Here is a 24117-nt window from a genome sequence, read left to right as displayed (position 1 = left end):
ATTATGTGCAATGCTGAGATGTCAGGGAGGGGTGGGGAGGTACACAGGTGTTGGGACTGGGGGTAGGGCCAGCAGGTGCAGTTCTACTGCCCCCTCAACACATTGGCTGTAAGCATGGAGGGGGCTGTTGTGAAGAGGGGCACAACAAATGCTGCAAAGAGTTGCCTTCCCCTTCGCACATGGACCTGATACACAACACACACACACACAGGTCCCTCTGTTGGAAATCTAGTTATCCGAAATTTCAGTTACCCAAACACAAGGAATTAATGCCCCAACCTCTCTACACCAACGGCTGATTCAGAGATCCAAACAGCTGGAGTTGGCCGACCTGTTTACTTGTTTGTGGCTTGCTGGTCGGCAGCAGTCATTTTGGGCAGAAACCAGGGAAGGGATGGAGGGAAGGAGGAGTGGAAATTGAACAAATCAGTTTTTCCTTCATTTGGCTTTTGCTGATTGGCTGAAGCAGTTTCGGGCAGAATGCATGGGGAGAGAAAGCATGGATTAGAAATGTTTCCATCGAAAATAATAGAAATCATTGACTTGTTATGTGAATGCTTGCCTAACGAACAATTTTATGGGAACGAATGATTTCCTGGGAACATACCATGTTGAGAAAGTGGGGCCTGTGTGTACCTAAAAAGCCTATTTTCTTGGTCACTTAGTTTTGGAAAACAGGACTCATGACAAACCTGTAGCGCATAACCTTTTTTCAACCAGAACTAATAGGCTTTCTTCAGATGAAAGAGAATTCTTTTATTATATGTATATTTAATATTTTATTGATTTGTTTAAAGAAAAGTGCAGACATAACAAAAAGTTGGAAAAGAAAGAATAAAAAATGTAAACCATATAGCGTCACAGCCTGGAAGGACAAAAGTACAAAGATCTATTTGATAACTAAACAAACTATTACTCCATCTTTCCACCTGGCACTTTTGAAACTGTATATGGAAACAGAATGGGTTTTGAAAAGCAAAGAGCTTATCTCTCATCAACAGCAGCCCAGGGCTCTGTTTCCAAAACCTAGAAGACCTTCAGTCTCAAGAATTTGGATTGCTTTTACTCTAGGGTTTGGCAACTTGCCCCCTTGAAATGATATCTCATAAACTGGAAGTATCTAAAGGGCAGAGTTTGAATGACTTTTCCTTTTTTTTTTTCTTTCTATATGGCATCATTTTATTTCTTAAATAAATATTGAGGCACACAGTCACTCAATGTCATCAGTACAGTATATGCAAATGTTTGGTTGATCTAAAACATAGACCCTTTATTCTCAATAACCATGGAACTCACAGGTGGAGAACACTTTTATTCTTACATATCTTTATTATTTGTAAAGGGAATCAATGTATGAGTTAATACTTTATTATCTCTTTGGAGCGGTGTTGTATCTTTGAGAGGGTTCTGTTCTCTGAGAGTTTAGCTGGTTCTAAGGTGAGGCAAGAAACTCACTTTATACATTTAATTGAATAATTCCAAGTTGATATTTGCCTGATATTTGGTAGCTGTAATAATAGACATTAGCACATTAGAAGAAAATTAATAGATAATTTACTTTTTAAGATTTTGGGGGAGATCTAAGGGAAGTAAAAAGCACAAAAAGAGCAGCTACAAAACAGATGTTGTACTTTTTAAGCTGTATTTTTATATTGGCTTTTAATTTGTTTTGATTGTAGAATTTGTTTTGCAAGTCACTTTGAATTATGCATTTAATAAGTAATAGTAGCAAATGCAAGGTAACTGCTGCAGACCAGACCACCGTCTGTGCCAGGGTTTCTCATTGCCACTCTGCAGTCACACAAGGCTGCCCTAACACCCAGGGGGAGAGCCCTGGCAGGGTATTCTGGGAGCCCTGTTGGATTGTTAAAAAGTCTGATGAGAGTAGTTTGTAGATCCTGTAGCAAGGGCCAGACTCAATGTGATATTAAATTTGTGAATTCTTGGAAGTGTCTAGTTTTTATTTTAAATATGAGGTACTGGGCAATGGGGTAGCTCTGTGGTCTAAACCACAGAGCCTAGGACTTGCCGATCAGAAGGTCAGCAGTTCGAATCCCCGCGACGGGGTGAGCTCCCGTTGTTCAGTCCCTGCTCCTGCCCACCTCGCAGTTTAAAAGCACTTCAAGTGCAAATAGATAAATAGGTACCACTCCTGCGGGAAGGTAAACGGCGTTTCCGTGCACTGCTCTGGTTTCACAAGATGCGGCTTAGTCGTGCTGGCCTCATGACCTGGAAGCTGTCTGCAGACGAACGCCGGGTCCCTCGGCCTATAGAGCTAAGATGAGCGTGCAACCCCAAAGTCATCTGCGACTGGACCTAATGGCCAGGGGTACCTTTACCTTTACCTTTTTACTGGGCAATGAGGACTGGGGCTGGGGCCTGCATGTAGGGATTTTAATCTTTCCCCCACATCATAGTTATCAATGAAAATCCCCCCACCCAGGGAGAAATTGCTGTTTCAGGTGGGTGCTAGTGGGGAGGGATTAAGTATTTTCTCCTTGTGTGCTGCAGTCCTGATCCTGATGCCCCCAAGCTACTCTTATTTAAAAGAAAAAATGTTAGACATGTTAAATGCATTCACACATTTAACACCACATCTAGTTTGACCCTGATTCCTTAATTACTTTGCAAGTTGTTTTGCTTCCAGGTGAATAACAGGACTTGTGCTTTGTAGCTTTCTTTCAGAGCTCGGGAGATCTTTAATAAGTTTTTATGTAGCAAAGCTACAACCCCGGTTAATATTGATAGCCAAGCACAGTTGGCAGATGATGTTCTCAATGCACCGCATCCAGATATGTTCAAGGATCAACAGCTTCAGGTGATTTTTGAAATGTTAGAAAGTACGTTTTGGAGCGCTTATAAGAGAGACTTTGCTCGTGATGTGATGTAACACAGAAAATGTTGGGCATAGCTGTGGGTGGGTGAAAATGTGCTTTCCACCCCCTGCTACTGGGTAAAGATCGCTTCCCACAGCTTGCACGCCTCAGATTATGCACATGCTTGTCTTCCTAGCCTGCTTTCGTCTTTATCCCTCTTCACTCCTCTGCACCCCAATAGCCTTGCAAGTTATCCAGTTAAACATTTATTTGTTACCTTAAATAAAGCCAGATTTTTTTTAACTTGAAAAACTGTTCTGAAGGGGGAGGGTGTTTGTGATTGGTTGGTTTTTGTGATAACCAGCAACACTGTTGTGAACTGGATGAGTGGCAGCTTTCACTCCCAATCTCAGCGATTAAGAGAAGGCTGTGCATCTGACCAAAACGGGGTGAATGCAGAACCAGAGCAGACTCACTGCGCATGCATTTAGACGTACACGGTATGGGTTCTTTCTCCAGTTCTGGGCTTGATGCTTCTCTTCCACTCACACTCAATCCCATTCATAATTTCACAGAATCATAGAACAGTAGAGTTGGAAGGGACTCTGAGGGTCATCTAGTCCAACCCCCTGCAATGCAGGAATCTCAGCTAAAGCACACATGACAGATGACCACCCAGCCTCTGCTTAAAAACCTTCAAGGGAAAAGAATACACCAGAAATGAGCAAAATATCCAGAAGGTGCAGAGAGTGATAAATTAATCCAAATAGTTTCAATCTCAGTTCAGATTATTTTCACATTTTTGAAATACTTTTCATCGTATTAGATTTAATGTAGTGTACAGCATTAAACATAAATTGGTAAAGACTTTCAAGTCTTTAGTTTTTCAGTTACCCAGAATAAGAAATCCCTGTTGTTCTGCAGTGTCTCCAACCAGCATTTCCCCAAGAGATACAGATATAGATATAGATATAGATATAGATATAGATATATTGGACAGGTTGGGTTTTTTTAATGCGGGGAAGGTAACAGGATCTGCTCATATGCACCAAGGATATGAACTTCAGTTTTCCTGGTGCCATGGAGCAGATTCAGCCAAAATGAAGCACTTTTTAAAATTAAGCACTTTTAAGTAGTAAGCACAGTCTCTCTTCTTGGAAACACTGGAGTGTAAAAGTCATTTACATGGTAACATTTATGACAATAGTCTTTTATTTGCAGTTGTGCAGGAACTTATTTTATTTACAACAGTTCACGGAAATTAGATGTAGCTTCCATTTTCTTCTTAAACTGCAAGCACTCTTAGGACAAATTACTATCATTATGCTAATGTTTAGCGTTTTTAAAAAAATGATGCTTGCAAAAGCTTTATTCAGTGTTGTTGTTTTTGAGATGTTGATGTGTTTGCTTCTCAGATTTTCAACTTGATGAAGTTTGACAGTTATACACGTTTTCTGAAATCTCCACTTTACCAAGACTGTATTTTGGCAGAAGTAGAAGGTCGCCCTGTTCCTGATCCACAGTATGCGCCCAGCAGCCCTACTTCTAAACACAGCTTTGGTTCTGAGCGATCAACACCAAAAAAGGTTTCTGTCTCTTACATGACCAATCATTTACAATCAAGCGTTTTTTGTTTGTTGATTTTCTGGATGTACAGTGGTGCCCCGCAAGACGAATGCCTCGCTAAACGAAAAACCCGCAAGACGAAAGGGTTTTCCGATTTTTTAGCGGCTTCGCAAGACGAATTTCCCTATGGGCTTGCTTCGCAAGACGAAAGCCCACAGGGAAATCTCCGGGGACAGCGGGGAAGCTCAGCGCGCCTTCTCCTCTGTTCCCGGACCTGTCCTGAAGGCTTGCGGTGGGAGGAAGGTTTTCCTCCCCACCGCCAACATTCAGAAGGCTGTTCTGAAGGCTGGCGGTGGGAAGAAAAGCCCTTCTCCCGCCGCCAGCCTTCAGAAGAGTTCCCCCAGGGCTGCCTAGGCTGCGGATAGCAGCCTGCTGCCCCGCGGGAGGGGCGCTCAGCTTCAGAGCGCCCCTCGCGCGGGGCAGACATTCGCAGCTTGGGGAGCCCTGCAGGACTTCCCTGCAGGGCTCTCCAAGCTGCGGATAGCAGCCTGCTGCCCCACACGAGGGGCGCTCTAAGCAGAGCGCCCCTCGCGCGGGGCAGCAGGCTGCTATCCGCAGCCTAGGCAGCCCTGGGGGAACTCTTCTGAAGGCTGGCGGCGGGAGAAGGGCTTTTCTTCCCACCGCCAGCCTTCAGAAGGCTGTTCTGAAGGCTGGCGGTGGGGAGAAAAGTCCTTCTCCCCCCCCCGCCAGCCTTCAGAAGAGGTCCGGGGACAGACTGTCCCCGGACCTGGTCTGAAGGCGGTCTCCATAGGAACGCATTAATTGATTTTCAATGCATTCCTATGGGAAACCGTGCTTCGCAAGACGAAAAACTCGCAAGAAGAAAAAACTTGCGGAACGAATTAATTTCGTCTTGCGAGGCACCACTGTATAGGAAAATATAACCACTTTTGCTTATACTGCCCTATGTTGACATGAGGGTCTGGGTCAGATGTAATGAATGTGCTAAAGTGAGCCTCAAGCTTTTATTTTGCCACCTTTCTTCTATTTTTTCTAGCACCATAGCAAAAGATCAGAAGCATTCTGTTCCACATTTAGATGAGTTGCAGTTCCACATGATATCTGTATTGGTGCAAGAATTTACAGAATTTACAGATTTGGGGTAACAGAGTTTGGGCTGCAAGGGCACCCATAACTGCTAGAGTTTGTGAATGTTAGAAAATAATAAAGGGGTAGGATTTAGCTGATTTTTGGAGTATTGAAGGGAAGAAGTTAGGTCAGTGGAAAAATTACAGGTTAAGTTCCCTTTCCAGGCCTGGATAGAAGCCATTAAGATGGCCCAGCAGGGGAAATCCTTGTGTCTGTGCCAATGGAGATTACTGCTGTCACCTTTTAAAACTAGTCTTGGAATAGCAGGGAGAAGGGGGATAAGCAGACAGAAGAGGAGGAGTTGCTTGGAAGGAGTTTTTTGGGAAGGAGAAGCAGGAAGTGGAGAGTGCTGTCTTGTCACATGCGAAGGGAAAGAAGAGAGAGCCCAAGAATTGTTGGGGCAGTCACTTGTATGAAAGGTTAGTTAGGTTAGTATAGTTGGGCTATAATAATTAGCTATATCGGAAAGTATAAGTGCTGCTCTGATTAAATTAGCACAACATTTCCATCTGTTTTTCTTTTTAAAAAATTATATTATGATAGTTAAGTGGAAAATCCAAGTCTGGGCGATCTTTAAATGAAGAATCGGGAGAGGAAGACCTTGAAAGGAAAAAAAAAGGAACATTTTTTTCATGGTCTAGAAGCAAGAGTTTGGGGAGATCTCAGAAGAAAAAGGAGAATGGTGATTATCCCAAAGGTAAGTTTTAATATTAAAATAATGATATTATTAATGATATTATCATTATGATTACTAACGGTATTATTTGTCTGAAGTCTGAACATCTCTACAACATAAGTCATAGCCATATTTGAAGCTTCTTGTTCAGAGTTCCATACTTTTGATGGTCACAGCAGCTTAATTTGCAAACATAGAATTATTTATAGTCTGTTTATAGTTTCAAGCATGTTTAGTTGACTGCACTGGACAGAGCATTATGTTTTTTTTATCTTAAAGCATGATTAGGAAGCTGTTTCAATACATTCTACTCGTGACATATACTCAGCATTTTATTTGAAAATTATGCTCTGGTGATTTAAAGTTGTCTAATAAGATTGTTACTATATATTTATGTTTAAATTAATTGCACTATCCGTGATTTTAAGATTGCTGTACAGATTCCTCTCATGCCAATGGATTGTCCTACAGACATGAATCTCAAGACTCATTGTCATCATCTGCAAGTCTTGAAATGGTAAGGCTTGCATGTTAAGACCAGAAATATGTCAGGGAGAGCATGGGGGTAAAAACTTGAATAACTGTACTCCCTAAGTTAAAACATCCGGAGATGAGTCAGAAAAATACTGCTTGGTAGGCAAAAGTCCAGCTGCCTGACAGAAAATAGGATGTGGTGTTTCATTATGCAAAAATAATGTGCAAATGTTAAAGGAGAGAACAAGTTTTGCATTTTAAATAGTATAGATAATCAAAATGCAGCTACATTCAAGAATTTGTTACTGTAATTGAAAGTGTGTGTGTGTGTGTGTGTGTGTGTGTGTGTGTGTGTGTGTAAAATGAAAGGTGAAAGATTTTTTTTTTAAAGACAGGAAATTGATATCCATGGCATATGCTTAACTCATAATTCAATGGAGCTTACTGCTTATCTTTGAAAAGGTCATTTGCATTGCTTTAAAAACATTATCAAGTAGGAACATAAAGGTCTTTCACATCCCCTGTTGCTTTAACTGGAGATGCCATGGATTGAACCCAGAATCTACTACATGCAAAGCAGGCAATCTATCACTAAACTGTGTATTTTATCTGAAGGAAGTATGCTCTAGTGAGAATTATATTGCATACTGTAGTAATTTGCATTTATAACACATTTATTCTAGCCTAGCACCCTAAACATTTGTGTTTTGTAATAATATTTTGCATTTCATGTGCTCTTTGATGCTCAGGTTGTTTGATATCGAATATATAGTTGGCTGACTAACAGTTTTAACATTTTTATGCACATTAATATATGCATTACTGCGCATATGTTTTCCTAAAATATTAATCATAGAAACATAGAATAGAATTGTAGAGTTGGAAGGGACTTCAAGGGTCATCTAGTCCAACTCTCTACAATTCAGGAATCCCAATTAAGCATCCCTGACAGATGGCCATCCAACCTCTGCTTAAAAACCTCCAAGGAAGGAGAGTCTACAATCTCCCAAGGGAGTCCATTCCACTGTCGAACAGTTCTTGCTGTCAGAAAGTTCTTCCTGATGTTTAGTCAGAATCTCCTTTCTTGTAACTTGAAGCCATTGGTTCGAGTCTTCCCCTCCAGAGCAGGAGAAAACAAGCTTGTTCTCTCTTGCTTGTAACAGGCTTTGAGATACTTGAAGATGGCTACCATATCTCCTCTCAGTCTCCTCTTTCCCAGGCTAAACATACCCGTCTTCTTCAACCGTTCTTCATAAGGCTTGGTTTCCAGACCCTTGGTCAACTTGGTTGCCCACTTCTGCACGTATTCCAGCTTGTCAGCATCCTTCTTAGGAGCACATAAACATGCAACAATACTATACATGCAAAAATACTTATAGATAAAATGTGTTGCAGATAATAGTTCACCATAAGGCTTGACTCTTTCATCCCTGCTAGCCCTCATTAACAAGGAGAGAGTATGTAGTGTATAGAATGGCAGCTTCTTCTAAGAGAATAACAATATTTAATTCTGCTTGCACAATAATTTAACAAAGGAAAGTTAAAGATCAAGTATTTTTCTTTACAGTATTCTTTTCTTTATTTTTCATACAGTGGTATTTGGCTTGTAATGCTGTTTTCCAAGTAGCCTTTCTTATCTGCTTGTTATTTTCATTTCACGTTGAATATTAACCTGCGGTCTTGTCTCTTGAAAGTTTGACTCCTATAGGGCATCTGCGACTGAGAAAGAGAAGACTTCTAAATGCTGCCATATAAACCTTCCAGATGGCTCATCATATACAATGGCTGTTAAAGCTGGATTCTCAATCAAAGAGATGTTATCTGGATTCTGTGAGAAACAAGGCATTAACATAGCTGCAGTAGATCTGTTTCTAATTGGTGGAGACAAGGTACTTAATTTGGTATTCTAAGCATTGCCTGCATGTTCACAGTCTAGCAGACATTTTGTTTTATTTAACAGGATTTGTATACCACTTAGTTATCAAAACCTACAAGTTGTTTACATAACATATGAAACATACTTTAAAAGTACTGATAAAGTCTGATGTTAAAAACAAGTTCACAAAAGAAAAAATTAAAATATAAATAAATTCAACAGGTTTTAAACTATACATAATAAAATACATATTAAAATACATGTCAGAAAATGTTTGAGTAGGATTGCTTAAACAAAAGTTTTAGCTGACAGTAAAAACAATACCATGAAGGACAGGGGATACCAGAGTATAGGTGCTGACACACCGAAAGATCAGTTTTTTGCATGTGAAGAACAAACATTATGTGGCACTTCTAAAAGTGCCAGTATCACAGATCACAGATGGTTGAATGTGCTTATATGGGGAGATGAAAGAAAAGGAAAAGGGAATAGGGAGGGAAGAGGAAAGCAAGCATTGGAGCAACTGATTCTTCATTGGCCAATAAAAGAATGCAGGTTCCTGGGAGGCAGGGTGTGTAGTCTCCCAGTGAACCTTGGTCTCATGCGTCCCATCAGCTCTGCGGTCACAGGGCGATTGGCAGGTGGAGTGGTTATGAATTTCCAAAATCCTTTGTCACTTCCTTTATCTGCATTTATTTCTGATATTGCATGGCATTGCTTTTAATAATAATGTTATGTACATTAACACAAAATGAGAACATAATTTTAAAATATGTTGCATACATACGCACATACTGTTCTTGTACAATATTTCCCATAATGAGTGGGAGAGGGAGGCAGAGGCAGTTTCTGCACTCGGTTCATTAGCTGTTAGAAAGGTGTGGAGTTTGCAATCCTCTTCCTCAGCTGTTCCCAACAAAGCAGGTAGGCATGAGGAATCGCCTTGAAATACATACATATATATGTATTCCACAAAATCTCAGAAAAGTCCTAAGTAGTAGTTTGCACTGTACTGAAAGTAAGGCTGTTTCCTGTTTTTGATAGGTTAATTTCCCCCCTAAATACCATTTCTATTACCATGTTCTTCTGTTCCTTCTATGGTTGTAGCCACTTGTATTGCATCAGGACAGCAGCATTCTGGATTCTCGAGCTCTTCGTTTAGAAAAGAGAACTTTATTTCGGTAAGGGAAAAACCTCCTTCTCCTGTGGCTTTTAAAGTTGATAGCACATTGTGTCCCATTTCTCTGCCTGAGGCAAAACAAGAGCATGAGATCTCGTGAGATACCACTGAAATCTCACAAGATCTGGTGTGTTCTGTGAGATCTCACAAGATTTCGATGAGAGATCTCACCAGAAACTGGCGCCACTGTCAGCACTGCTTCTCCACCAGCGGCAGGGCAGGCAAGGCAGCAGAGTTCATTTGGTTTTCAGCTTCTTCGACAGAAGCTACTCTGGATGTTGTACCAGAACAGCACCTTTGGGGCAATTACTGCAGAGACAATAATTGCAGTCTTTCTCAAGAACGCAAAGGGTGCAGTAGATCTGTAAAACTGATGTGATCTGTAAAAGTGAAACTACAACGAACAAAATACATTGTTCACAGCTTCTCATGTATTCAGATACCCTAACATGATTGCAGACTTCTTATATGTTCTGAATGGCTTTTAATAGCAAAGACTTACTGAATGTTTTCATATATTTTAGGTTGGATCTCATTCCTATCAATAGATCTGTTGGCTTAAAAGCTAAACCTACCAAACCAGTAACAGAAGTCCTTCGACCAGTGGTTGCAAAATATGGTTTAAATCTTAATAATCTTGTGGCAAGGCTAGTAAGTAATTTATTAGAATATGTTTAAAATCTTTAGCATTGCTTATATGCAGAAGAATATACAGGTTGTTTTATAGCATATTTGTAATACCTTTATATAGGAAGCACCATATATTGAAGTACAAATAATACAGTCAAGGTATTTCATTCCGGGTTGTTTATTTTAGAAAAACAAAACACCTATGTGTCTGTTACTTTGATCCCACAATATACAAGATTTTTAAGCTTATTTGGGACACCATTATCCTTTACTTCTGAACTCTCTTTTTCTATTACTGATATATGTTTGAAGACTCTAGATGCATGTGTGCATTTACTTTTGCGGTTATCAAATCTGAAAGAATAGGAAGTAAAGGTAGATAGCAATAATATGTGTGTTAACACTATACATTTGTCAAATGCTTATTCATGCGAGACACCCTATTAAATACCTCTTCTCCTGAAACATGAATAGCTTTGTTTTAGGATATGGTCTCTTATCTTCAGATCTGTCTGAGTCCAAAAAAGGTAGGGCGATGGTCTTCACAGCCCAGTAAACCTGGGCTAATCAGGAATGTATTGCCATGAAACATACTTTGTTGGAAAAATTAAAGATTTATAGGGCAGCTAATCTAACTGTACTTCTGGCAGCGTGGTTCAAATTTAAGAGGACATACAAATCTCTGATATATTTTAAAAAGAATCAGGTTCAAAGGGAAGCATGGCAGTGCTTAATAGAAGCCTCCTTGAGGAGAGATTCAGCCACCTTTTGGAGAGTAGTTGCAAAAGAATGGTAAAGCACTCCATCTGAAGTGGAATATGTTATCTGATTGGGGTCTGGGAAACAAATTTCCATTCTCTATATCCAAGCAACCAACCAACCATCACAAGCAGTGCTGGCCCAGAATGGCCCTCAGTTACTATAGAGCAGGGGTGCCCAAACTTTTTTCAAAGAGGGCCAGATTTGATGAAGTGAACGTGCGTGAGGGCCGACCAGAGTTGCTGAGCTTTTTTTAGGAGGATTTTACCCCAGGACATATACTGCCATGGGGGGCTGGATTAAATCGGCTGGCAGGCCGGATTAGACCCCCGAAATAGACTTTGGACATGCCTGCTATAGAGGAAGTGTGTCAGTTTACTGTGAATCTCAAACAAGGCAAAGTCCCAGGGGTAGATAATATTCCTTCTGAGCTATTTAAAGCCAGTGTTGAATAGTGGGCCCAACTGCTAGTCGCCTTGTTTACCAGCATCGATCAGTCAGCAATTATTCCTGACAATTGGGGATTAGCAATTATCATACCACAATATAAGAAAGGGAATAGATCTGAACCGTCTAATTATAGACCGATTAGTCTTTAAAGTATAATTAGTAAACTAGACGCTGCCCACCTCTGTAATAAACTAGTGGATTGGATGAATCAGGAAGACATTCTAGCAGAGGCACAAGCAGGGTGGAGCTGTCAACCATAGATCAAGGACTTGTGCTCCAACATGATAACAGAATAAATGATGCTCGGAGGGAGCTGCAGTCCAAGAAAGGAAAAGAACACCTAGCTAGTTTAAATGAATTCACATCTCCAGGGCCTGATGAGCTGCACCCAAAGGTACAAAAAGAGCTTGTGGGTGTGATCTCTGAGCCTCTGTCTATCATCTTTGAGAATTCTTGGAGAACAGGTGAGGTCCCTGCAGACTGGAGGAGGGCAATTCAGAAAGGGAGGAAAAGACGACCCTGGTAACTTCTGACTGGTCAGCTTGACATTGATACCAGAAAAGGTCCTAGAACTGATAATTAAACGGTTGGTCTGTGAGCACTTAGAAAAGGATACTGTGATTAGTAAGACCCAGCACGGGTTTCTCAAAAGCCAGTCATGCCAGATGAGTCTCCAGTGACACAGCTGGATCTTGAAGCACCCCCAGGCTGCGAACCTGATCTTACCAAGCAGCTTCACCTCTTCACCAAGCAGAACCTTGGTATAACTTGATATAACTTGGTATAACTTACAAATCAGCTTATTAATAATTTCAGATTGCTTTGCCACCATCCTACAGACTGACCTGTCCCAAAAACCAGTCGTTGTCACTGGATTGCATCTTCTCCCAAGCTGGGATCCTTGTTGATGGCTTTTTGGTTATGCTTTAACTCAGATGTTTCCCAGAGTAAAAATCATAGTAACTATGACCTAGATTTTTTATTATCATTATTATTATTAAGAAAGTTATTACCTGTCCTTCACCAGCAGGTCCCATGCCAATTTAACAGTACAGCTATTTTTTCCAATTCTATTTGATATAGTTGGTGGTCAAGTTGCTGAACTGTTCTAGCAATTAATGCAGTTTGCCGTGTAAGGAGCTAATCCCCTATATTTTGCATTTTTCCTGGGATTGCCCAACTCAAGAGAATGGGTTGGCACAGCAGCGCATAAAATATCAAATTGACTACTCATAAAAGAATCTGTTCAAGGAGCCAAAGCTGGGAGGGCATAACAATTTTATTCTGCTTTGGACAAGTCAGTAATGTCCTGGACTCCTCGCCCATTTCGATTCTCACAATTGTTTGAGTAAAACACACTATCAATAGTTACATTAAAATCACACAGAGCCCACTAAAAATATATCCAAACACTAATACTACAGATGAAACAAACAAGATGAATTTTAACAGGGAGAAATGTAAAGTATTGCACTTGGGCAAAAAAAATGAGAGGCACAAATACAAGATGGGTGACACCTGGCTTGAGAGCAGTACATGTGAAAAGGATCTAGGAGTCTTGGTTGACCACAAACTTGACATGAGCCAACAGTGTGACGCGGCAGCTAAAAAAGCCAATGCAATTCTGGGCTGCATCAATAGGAGTATAGCATCTAGATCAAGGGAAGTAATAGTGCCACTGTATTCTGCTCTGGTCAGACTTCACCTGGAGTACTGTGTCCAGTTCTGGGCACCACAGTTCAAGAAGGACACTGACAAACTGGAACGTGTCCAGAGGAGGGCAACCAAAATGGTCAAAGGCCTGGAAACGATGCCTTATGAGGAACGGCTAAGGGAGCTGGGCATGTTTAGCCTGGAGAAGAGGAGGTTAAGGGGTGATATGATAGCCATGTTCAAATATATAAAAGGATGTCACATAGAGGAGGGAGAAAGGTTGTTTTCTGCTGCTCCAGAGAAGCGGACACGGAGCAATGGATCCAAACTACAAGGAAGAAGATTCCACCTAAACATTAGGAAGAACTTCCTGACAGTAAGAGCTGTTCGACAGTGGAATTTGCTGCCAAGGAGTGTGGTGGAGTCTCCTTCTTTGGAGGTCTTTAAGCAGAGGCTTGACAACCATATGTCAGGAGTGCTCTGATGGTGTTTCCTGCTTGGCAGGGGGTTGGACTCGATGGCCCTTGTGATCTCTTCCAACTCTATGATTCTATGATTCTATACAGGATGATCAAATAAAATGTAAAATAACTATGTAAATGTAAAATTACTTGAGGTGGAATTGCTACTTATAAGTAGCTATCCTCCTCCTCACAGACCCCTTTGGCCTTTGGTTTCTTGAGGTTAAATAGCTTGCTGGGCCGCTCTCCTTAGAGCCACCAGGTGGACACAGTAACTTCTCACAGGGAGATGCTCCAGCAGGTAAATAAAGATGTCTTCCTCAGTTTCTAGCTGATAACTTATGTATAGCAATTCTTTGTTATATAGTGAATTTTGAAGGCAAGAACTTAAAGTTAGTTTGTTTTATCAAAATTTGACCACAGAATGGTGAACAGGAACCATTAGATCTTGGTGTTCCCATCTCTAATCTTGATGGACAACGGGTTATTCTAGAAGAAAGGCAACCAAAAAAAGGAAAAGGTAAGCAGTTCTGAAATGGTTATTTTCTGATTCGTCTGCTGCTTTCTTCACTTCACATTCCTAGAAATACAGCCTTGCCCACCCTTCAGCTGTTTTAGAACTAGTGCTTTTTTCTAGAAAAGTAGGTGCCGGTACTCACCTGTTTACGTTTAGGTGAGTACAGTAATTACATTTAGTTGTTACAGTAAGTGTCACACTTTTTATCCAAATAAAGAATAAAAAGTGCAGGAATGTTTGAAACCTGCAAGCAGAAACCTGGAATTTTATTAGCACTGTATCAGAGGGGTATTTTAGAACTCTGGTTTTTGTATTTGGCTGCTTTCTCTGTTCTGAACAGGGATCCTTGCTTTTGGTGGCCGAAGATTGGGTTAGGGAATTGTAAGGTGGGAAATCTGAACGCTACTATAGTCAGTGTGTTGAGCAGAAAGTGGCAAGGCAGTGGGAGTGTCTCAGGTAAGGAAGTTCAGACAAGTGAGAGCTGTTCCTTTTCTCACAATATTCTGTAGTTTTTGGCAGTCAGCCCTGACAGTGAAGCATCTGGTGCTGATTGCTTGGTCAATAAGACATCAGGCACCCAGGGCTTGATCCTGGATGGACAATCCAATATGGTTTGTGTGATAGAGACTTGCTGCCTAGATGAGGTAGAAAGGATTAATCTGTCCCATCTTTGTCTACCAGATTTCCTATTGCAGCAGCAAGCTAACATTGGCAGGGAGATGGAACTTTAGTAATCTGCTGTGAATCCACCTCTTTGTCTAGGCCCTTTCTGGCAAGCTCTGTTAAAATAAATAAATCTTGGCATCAGATAGTATCTCCCTGACCAAGCTTACAGAGCTGATTTCATTGACCAAGCCTGCATGGGAACGATGGGCCTGTCTTAATACTGGGTCCCACCCATATTGTAGCATATATGTATATACAGCATAAGCATATGTGCATGTATAGATTGGGGGAGTTTAGCATAACTCCTTTGTCATGAATATGGATTTTCTGTAGCCTCTATTTGCAGGGAGAGGGGTTGCTATTAAAATAGTCTACCCCTGGAGACGGAAGGATCCAGATGGATTCCTGACAGTTCTGGAGGTGTTTCCTAGTGCCAGAAATGGGTAAATGATCAAAATAGTTGACATTATAAAGCTATAGCACTTTCTCCCACTCGTTAGAGGCAATAGTTTCCTGTGGACCAGGGAAAAGGGATGGTAGCTAGTGTGATACTAGAAGAAGGCATGCAACAAGTCTGATGAGACTTAGGTTAGAGCCTATTGCATTGCAGTAATAGTGGGATAGTGTCAACTAATATGCGTTTCCACTTTTAGAAATGTATTGTTAGCAACACTTTGAGTGAAGATTAATTGGGCAAAACTAAAATCAAAGTTGTAATTAATTTTCTCCTCCTCCTCTGAAGGAATTACTTATATTTACGCACTCTTCAGGCATGGACATTAGTATGTTTATAGATTTAAATGCATGCCTTTAAAAAATCTAAATAATGTAAGGCAGAGGTTTTCAACCTTTTTGGGTCCATGGCTTCCTTGACCAACTACATTATTTCTGTGGCACCCCGTGGGGCTCAGGAGCCCAGTTATGTCACCCCTTGCCTGCAGAGCTGGCAGTCTCCCACCCCTTTTTGAACACCCTCCCTTGTGGAGTGTTCCCTCAGCCTCCTCGCTCCTCTCCTCTCCTTGGGAGTCCTCTGGGCAGCCACCGCTGCCGCCCCTGGTCTCTGAGCTGCCCCCCCCGCCCCAAAGACAGGTGTCTCCTTGCACTGCCCCACAGGGGCCTGAGAAGCACCCCTGTCCAGCCCCAGAGCCCTATTCTCCTGGGAAGCTTGTAGCCAGGGCTGCTGCCACAAATAGCTGTGCAAGCCTTTGGCAGGCAGAGATGCAAGAGGGCATCTGAGAAGGGAGAGAAGGAAAGAGGGACAGAGGCCAGTGTTGCCTGCGGCACCCCTGACCATCAATCAAGGCACCCCAGGTTGCCACGGCACACTGGTTGAAAACCACTGATGTAAGGGAATATGCTATCATTTACAAGTATTCCAATAAAAATATTTCCAAGGGTGATATCCAACTAAGTCATAGTAGACCCATTGAAATCAGTGGACTTCAATTATGTAAGGTCAGTGATTTCATTGAGCCTACTCTGAGTCTGCCTAGCGGTAGGTTTCACCTGAAGTAAAGCTAGAATTGGCTTGAGTACAACATAGCATTTAATCCACACTACAGTCACATTACTGAGTGTTTTTCCTAATCAAATATGCAATAGTCACCCACCTTTGGCTGTGGGGAGAGCTTTTCAGATATTTAAATTGCATTTAAAATTAACATGAAATGCTTTTTAGTTGTGTTTTGCTAAATGTATATCAAATAAATGTGCTTAATCAGATCTCTAGGGTAGTGGAAACATTTCCCCAATACAAGATTTCCTATAAAACCCACATCACTGTCTTCATGTTTGCTCAGTGTAGATCACTGGAGCTATTCTGGGTAGGAAAGAGCCTATTCTATCTTGGTCTGATGGGGAGGTATTATTGCTAACCTGCTGTGACCAATTTGCAAACACTGTGCAGCTAAAATTGCTGGTATTCATTCCTTGGAGTACCAGTTAATTTCTGAGTCTGTGGATGTACCTGATACATCCGCTTTTTCTGTTTGTTATGGGTACATTTCAGCTTGTGCAGCTTGAGAAAGTGAGCAAGATCCTTGGAGGTTTGTGTTTGACCATTTACACTTCTGGTCCATTCTTGGCTAATTTTGGTGGAGAGGAATGGCCAGATGGAACATTTAGTACTTGAGAATAAGGTTACATTAACCTTGAAAGAAGCAATAATAAGATGCTGTATCCCATCAGCCTGGGTAACTGTAGACTTTTGGGCAAAGGGCTCAAGATTATACAGTTGTACCTCGGAAGTCGAACAGGATCTGTTCTGGAAGTCCGTTCAACTTCCAAAATGTTTGGAAGCCAAGGCACGGCTTCCAAACATTTTGCAGCCAATCGGAAGCCGTGGAACCTGCATCAGACGTTTGGGTTCCAAAGAACATTTACAAAGTAGAACACACACTTCTGGGTTTGTGGCATTCGGGAGCTAAAACGTTCGAGTCGCAAGGTATTTGACTTCCGAGGCACAACTGTATGTACTTTCTAGATGCAGACCTGGTTTTGGTACTGAAACTGCCTTTGTTGCACTAGTGGACAGCTTGTATTAGGAATCGGACAGGGGGAGTGTGTTCCTTTTAGTTTTGCTGGTCCTTTCAGCAACTTTTTATCTGATAAACTATGATATCCTTCTAGACTGCTTTGACAGATTTGACTGGTGGGGACTGTTTGGTGTTGGTTCCAGTGTGAACTGGAGGGCAGATCCCAGAAGGGACTTGCTCATTTGAGTTCCATCGTGTTCCCCATGCTACATGAAACCACTTGGAGAGGCCTGCATGACATCTGTAAGAAACCACTGGGAAAAGTTGTCCATAGTGTTGGAGAATAGTGTCATCAGTATGCAGTTCACATCCAGTTCTATTTCTCTTTTCCATCAGGCACTTGGGAGTCAATTGAAACTCTAAACCAGTGTTTGGAGGCTGTGATGTGATAAGACTTAATTCAGGCAAGACACAGGTGGTTTGGGTCAGTGGGAAAGCCAATCTGGGAATAGATATTCAGCCTGTTAGTGCTCCCTCTGAAAGCTCAGGTTTATAGTTTGGGCATGCTACTGGACTCAGATTGTGACTGTGGCTAATAAGCTTTGGCTAGGTCACCAACTTTCTGGAGAAAGCAGATCTGGCCACTATTATACATTCTTTGGTTACACTTTGCAAGGGAAATCTACTTTGAAGATTATTTGTAAACATCAGCTGGTTTACAGCGTTGTTGGTAGTCTGTTAACAGGACCCCTTATTGGGATCTTGGGACTCCATTGCTGTGCATCGACTCCCTGTAGGTTTTTGAGCCCAGTTCAAATAGCTGGCTGTTACTTTGAAATCCCTGAATAGTGTGGGTGCAGGATATCTGAAGGATCATCTACTCCCACCCTCATGATAGTAAGATCTTGTGCTCTGGATCTTTTCACCATCTGAGCTGTACTTGGTGAGTACCTGGGACACGACTTTCCCCGTAGTAGTGCCTAAGCTCTGGCATTCCCTCTCTCAGAGGCCTGTTTAGGCCCTTCCCTCCTAGTCATCAGAAAGTTTGTTAATTCTGTATAGATGTGCTTTTCATGCTGTCTGAACACCAGTATTTTGTTCCGTGTTGTTTGTTTAGATGATGTTGCTGATTTTAGTTTGTTGTTTTAAAATGTTCTATTATGTCTGTGAACAACTATGGGGCTGTGAAACTGTGTGTATGTGCATTTTTCTCAGAAAGGGGAGGTTTATTTGCACAGCTTGACATATCCCACCCCGTTCTATGGCTTTTAGTCACATTGGCTAGCTGTGCCCCTTTGATAATGAATGTATTAGCAACATCCCCAATTTCTACACATTTTCAGCTGATATGTGGAGGGGCCATATGCATTTATCTAGGGATGGATGGATCAGTCAGTTTTGTAAGTACATTTTAATGCAATTTTGGCATCTATTTTTAGCTGAGAACTACAGTGCAAAATCTGGGGAATTGCAAAAGCCAAATGATAGCTGCATTCCAATCTTCATATTAGACGAGCCACTTCACTCAACATACAGATCACATGAAATCATTGCATCAGTATGGATGCAGAACCCCTTTACATGCTGGCTGCACACATAGGGGAAGGAGCCCACACAGCCCCACAACACTCTTTACTTTGTCTTTCAATGTGGGACCGAGTTTGTCTGAACCTTCCTTGGGGATGTTTGTGAACATTGGGCTGAAACTGGCATCTTTGCTTCAGGTGCCTCCACTTTTCCACTGAGAGGTAGGGCTGAAAGCACCTAGTGCTCAGACAGATTTAGGGTCCTAAACGTCTTCCTCAAACTCCCCTTTGTACCCCGTAAAGGTAAAGGTAAAGAACCCCTGACAGTTAAGTCCAGTCGCAAACGGACTCTGGGGTTGTGGCGCTCATCTTGTTTTACTGACCAAGGGAGCCGATGTTTGTCCACAGACAGTTTTTCCATGTCATATGGCCAGCATGACTAAGCCGCTTCTGGTGAAACCAGAACAGCTCACGGAAACGCCATTACCTTCCCGCCAGAGCGGTACCTATTTATCTACTTGCACTTCAACATGCTTTCAAACTGCTAGGTTGGCAGGAGCTGGGACCAAGCAACGGGAGCTCACCCCATCACAGGGATTCGAACCACCGACCTTCCAGTCGGCAAGTCCTAGGCTCAGTGGTTTAGACCACAACGCCACCCGCGTCCCTATTTTGTACCCTGTAGGGAAATCCAAATCCTCTGTGGTAAGTGGTTGCCTACATTAGAAAACCCAGAACTGAGTAGCTCAACAGACTGTTTCTGAAAAAGACTCTGGGTAGAAGAAGGAGCACCAGTTCTACTTCTTTGGTTCCTGTTGCTCTGCCCCATAAATAAAAGTTTGGAAAGAGAACATTAGCTGGGTTGGAAATAAAATCAAAGTATATCTTACTGAGTAGGAACCAAAATAATAGAAGTTTGAAGTCACATAAAGGGAGGCAGCTAGCCAGCAAGAAATCCAGGATAGACAAGGTCCAGCACAATTGTTATAACCCATCCTGGGACCCCGGTGAAGGGTGGGTAAGAAATCGAAATAATAATCATAGTAATTTCTGTCTTAGTTTATGACACTCATTCAAATTGATCCAGGCCACTGAAATAGCAGTCATGAAAGTCAGTGGGGATATCCTCCAGAAAATGGTAAAATCCAGTAAACTTTTCTCTCCCCAAATTCTTGGTCATAAACTAGTATGATTTAAATACGTTTGTTACAGAAAAAAAACCAGGTTTTGTAATTATTATTTTTAAAATCTCTATCATTCACAGACCAGGGAAAGGGGGCACCATTAAAACACAGTACAGCTATAACTCCTAATGCAAGATTTCAAGCACCCACAGTAAGTTTCTTGAAATTATTTGTCGCTCCAATTATTCCCAGGTTTTGGTTTATTTCCCAGATTGGAAATTGTGGATGAAAAGAATGTCCCAAATGTTTAATGGCATTTGCTTAGTGTTTGTTTCGGCTGATTATGTCTTGCCTTTCACGTATGTAAGGGCTTTGTTTTGTTGCTTTCACCAGTGCATGCCCCTGTCTTCTGTTCTCTGACATCTGTCCTTGAAGACCAAAACACATGCTATATGCAGTTACATGTACCTCCCCACATTTTCCCCCATGCAAAGCATCTAAAGGGGGCTGCAATTGTGAGTGAAACATCACAAGGTGATGAGAATCACCTTGAACTGAGAGAACCTTGAACTGTTTCCCCACTCAAATCATCCCTGGCTGCTCTTCCCCACAGAGAGCTGGAAAATGACTATGAAAGAAAGGGTTAAAGCAACTCTCCTCCCACACACCCCAACCAGTGCTCTGCTCAAAGTCACAGTCTCCACAGATTTTCATGGGGGCAAAGAGAGACGTTGCTGGGTGAAAGTTACATGCAACTATATATAATAAAATGGAGTTTGGTCCAAAGACAGACATAAACTCTACAGTTCAAAATGAGCATGTTGCTTTTTTTGTATGTAGATGTAATTCTTTTTTCTCTTCTCTTTTTGTTTGTGGTTTACTGAAAATGCTTGTACTATGTTTAATCACAACTCTGTGCACAAAATAATTGTTATTTATCAACAATTTATTGCATCCGTTTTGTAGTATTATGTAAAAGTAAGTAGCCCTTTAACTTTCCTTCTAATACAGGGAGAGGGAAGAACTCTAGGAAAGTCTAATTCTATTAAAATAAAAGGAGAAAGTGGAAAAAGCTCTAGGGATGTCCATCTAGCAAACAGAGAAGAATGTATTGCACAGACGGGGAAAAAAAAAAGTCAGAAAATTAATTTGGACGAAGCAGAGGGTATGTCACTTTTTTAGTATATGCAGTAGTATTAGTTTTTAAACCAAACATTTGTAAACAGTGGTATTAGTTCATTTTATAATTGAAGAAAGCAGGTTGTATTATAAATTTCAGCAGTGTGGTGATGTTACTAATAAATTAACCTACTCTAGAATTACCTTTAATTATAAGCAAAGGCTTCTGGAATGCATGTGAAGGAATGCGCTCTCAGCAGCCAAATTGAAAACAGCAGTACTAACTAAAGGAGAACATAGAAATAGTGCCACCCACTCGCCCAGTAGTATCTATGGCAACATTACCAGCGCTCACAAATCACAGAACAGCATGGCCACAATGCCCCCACATTAGCAGTGCAGGGGGCGGAGCAAAGGGATGTGAGAACTTTCCATGAGATTACCCCACCCCAGCCTACACTCTTGTGAGAAGGGGTCTGAATAATAAACCCCCAGAGTTCCTGAGGGAAAGGAGCCACTTGCTGATGGAGCAAAGCTGTATTTAAAAAACCCACCATCCTTTTGCCAGTGCTGCAGATGGAGGAACCAGGACAAGCAACAAGCCATGGTTTCATTGGTTGGGGGAGGTTTGAGTCCTGCTATGTTTCACCATTTGCATGTCTTGTCAGCAGCCCACGTATCAGAGAGAAAAGAGGCAGCACACAGAACTGGTACAGCACAGAGCAGCTCTCTGGCCATTTAGCCACAACAGGCAGAAGGACACATCATGAGGCATTTGCCTTTCCACAGCCAGCGGTCCGTAGTCCCAGCCATGCACACCAGGGGCAGGTCTAGCCCAAGCGAACAGCACAGAAGATGCCCAATTTGGATCCTAAATGTGATCTCCCACCGGAAAAGTGTAGATCACCCCACACAGAGGCACAATGAGGGAGTACATAAGCTCTGAGAATCAGAGGAGCACTGCACCAGCCTGTTGTCATTTGCCTGATAGGCAGTGCTTACAAGATAGTGCCCTAGCAATAATGGACAGGTTTTGAAAGGTAGACACATGGTTGGGGTTGCCAACTTTCTTACCCTGGCAGGAGTCACATGCCTTTGAAAGTTCAATGACAGACAGCAGTTTAACAGGCATCATTCACTCCATGGCTTGTTCACCCTCCTTCACTGATGCAACAGCATCCTTGAAATAGCTTGCAAAGATGCAGGATCCCAACTGGAACATAAAGCTTAGCAACCGCACAGAGGAACAGTATTGTTTTTAATTTTTAATTTTGTAAAATTTGGGAGCTGGGATAGTCTACAAATATTTTTATAAATAAATAAACAGCCAGAACCACACTTAACATTAGGAATACGAACCATCCTTACTTCTGCAACTGTTGAACATCTACCTGTGCAGAGCCAAGAGCAACACAGGAACAGTGATGAGCAATGGTCAGCAGCAGTATCCACATAGTCCCTGGACCGAGATGCCCATCTCTCAGCCTCCCGCACCCCTTAGGGGAGAGACTGTAGTAACTGAGCTAATATTTATCCTTTCCCATAAGGAGTTGCAATGAAACTCATTACAGTGACTGCTTGTTCTGTTCTGTGTGGTTTATTTGTGCTCCTGAAAATGTTTGATCAGCATTCCACCAACAGAGCACTTACCTGCTTGCAGAATGGCTGCCAGCTCTTCCTACCCTTTCTGCACAGTGCATGCTTTACCCAGTGTGAAAGGCAGTGTTGAAGGAGGAAGGGATGGCTAGTCAATACAATTTAGCCAGTACCCAGTGGACAATACCAAAGGCGGAGGGAAGGACATGGAAGGAATTTGAAGCATTCATACTTGGAAGTACGGTATCGCTTGCTTACCTGGGTGCCCCGCACTGCCCATTCTGAAAAGAGAAATGTTAGCAATCTGTTCTTCCCATATGTATTCTGCGGTGAAACCGTGCAAAGTGTTCCTTTTTGTGCAAAATCTCTTTTCTGTATAATTGCCATGTCACTAACTGATCAAGTGCACTAACCACCCACGACTTGAGGCCTAAAGACCTAAAGCCCCAAGCCATGCCGTTTGAGTTACGGCACATTGTCAGGGGTTTAAATGCTGCTGTGAGTGTTCTGTAATTGGGTTCACATTTGTAATCCACCAAGAATGAGATTGAACATTAAAAGAACTGCACATAATTGTTTTTTGACTGAACAGTATAAAAGTTCTAAAGCCCAACCTGATCTAAACTAGCCTTTTTTCATCCCCAGATAGATAGATAGATAGATCCCCAGTTGTTTTTGGAAATGGCTGGAAAGTAATAGCCCCTTGACTCTGTAATATCTCTTGTGTGAACCTGGCCTGTTAACATTATCACAGTGTGGGTGTGTGCGGCTCTACTATACCCACTTTGCTCCTCTTCTAGCATGAACAGGCGCAACAAACCAAGGTTTCCTGTGTCATCCAAACCAGAACTGTAGTTTGCTTCCCCTTAAATGTACAAAATAATTAGCAAACCAAGAACAAACCTTGGAGTTAGGTTTCAATCTAAGCCTATTCCTCACTGAGAAAATGTGATGGTCGCATAGACATAGAGCATTACATTATGCCAGTGTGTCCAACATAACCCAGATACCAGTGTGATGTTACTGGCAAAGCAGACATTTCAAATCCTAAGGTCTTCTAGATGATGAAAACTGAGCATAGAATTCTGTGCTAAAATATAGTGACATTTCATCATCTGCAACTAGGAATATTTCGGTTCCGTAAGGGCCCTACTTGTAGCCGGCTCAAGCAGGCTAAGAACAAAGCTGTTTATGCCCCAGTGTGCCTGGCAGGAAAGCCTGTTCCTGATGGAAATGGACATAATTAGCATAGCATTTCTGCTAGGTGTGTTGGCATATGTGGGCCCTGTTCCCTCCTTGGCAATAACTACCAGGATTCCTTACCTCTCATTTCCCCTGCCCTAGTTAATTGGGGGGAGGGCAGAGGAAGGTGGAGAATGTGTCAGCAAAGATGGCAGCACATCCG

General features: G+C 41.9%; 1 protein-coding gene across 10 annotated transcripts in view; it reads left to right on the top strand.

Moving 5' to 3' along the window:
• Positions 1-24117, top strand: part of RGS12 (regulator of G protein signaling 12) — an 81014-nt gene that overhangs the window by 41788 nt on the left and 15109 nt on the right. For 5 of the 10 annotated variants that reach the window (XM_083630071.1, XM_083630073.1, XM_083630074.1 and 2 more), the window contains 10 exons: positions 2675-2818; positions 4232-4402; positions 6075-6228; positions 6636-6724; positions 8376-8570; positions 9665-9738; positions 10262-10388; positions 14114-14210; positions 20138-20208; positions 21009-21162. In XM_083630071.1, coding sequence (XP_083486197.1) covers positions 2675-2818; positions 4232-4402; positions 6075-6228; positions 6636-6724; positions 8376-8570; positions 9665-9738; positions 10262-10388; positions 14114-14210; positions 20138-20208; positions 21009-21162 — 1276 coding nt within the window. The remainder of the gene's footprint in view (positions 1-2674; positions 2819-4231; positions 4403-6074; positions 6229-6635; positions 6725-8375; positions 8571-9664; positions 9739-10261; positions 10389-14113; positions 14211-20137; positions 20209-21008; positions 21163-24117) is intronic. The other 5 variants (XR_014551928.1, XM_083630077.1, XM_083630075.1 and 2 more) reach the window with 3 other exon arrangements.

The sequence above is a fragment of the Podarcis filfolensis genome (assembly GCF_964270895.1).
Source record: "Podarcis filfolensis genome assembly, chromosome: 9".
Taxonomy (NCBI): Eukaryota; Metazoa; Chordata; class Lepidosauria; order Squamata; family Lacertidae; genus Podarcis; species Podarcis filfolensis.
The sequence above is the reverse complement of the archived record's forward strand: the minus strand, read 5'-3'. Positions and strand labels throughout refer to the sequence as shown.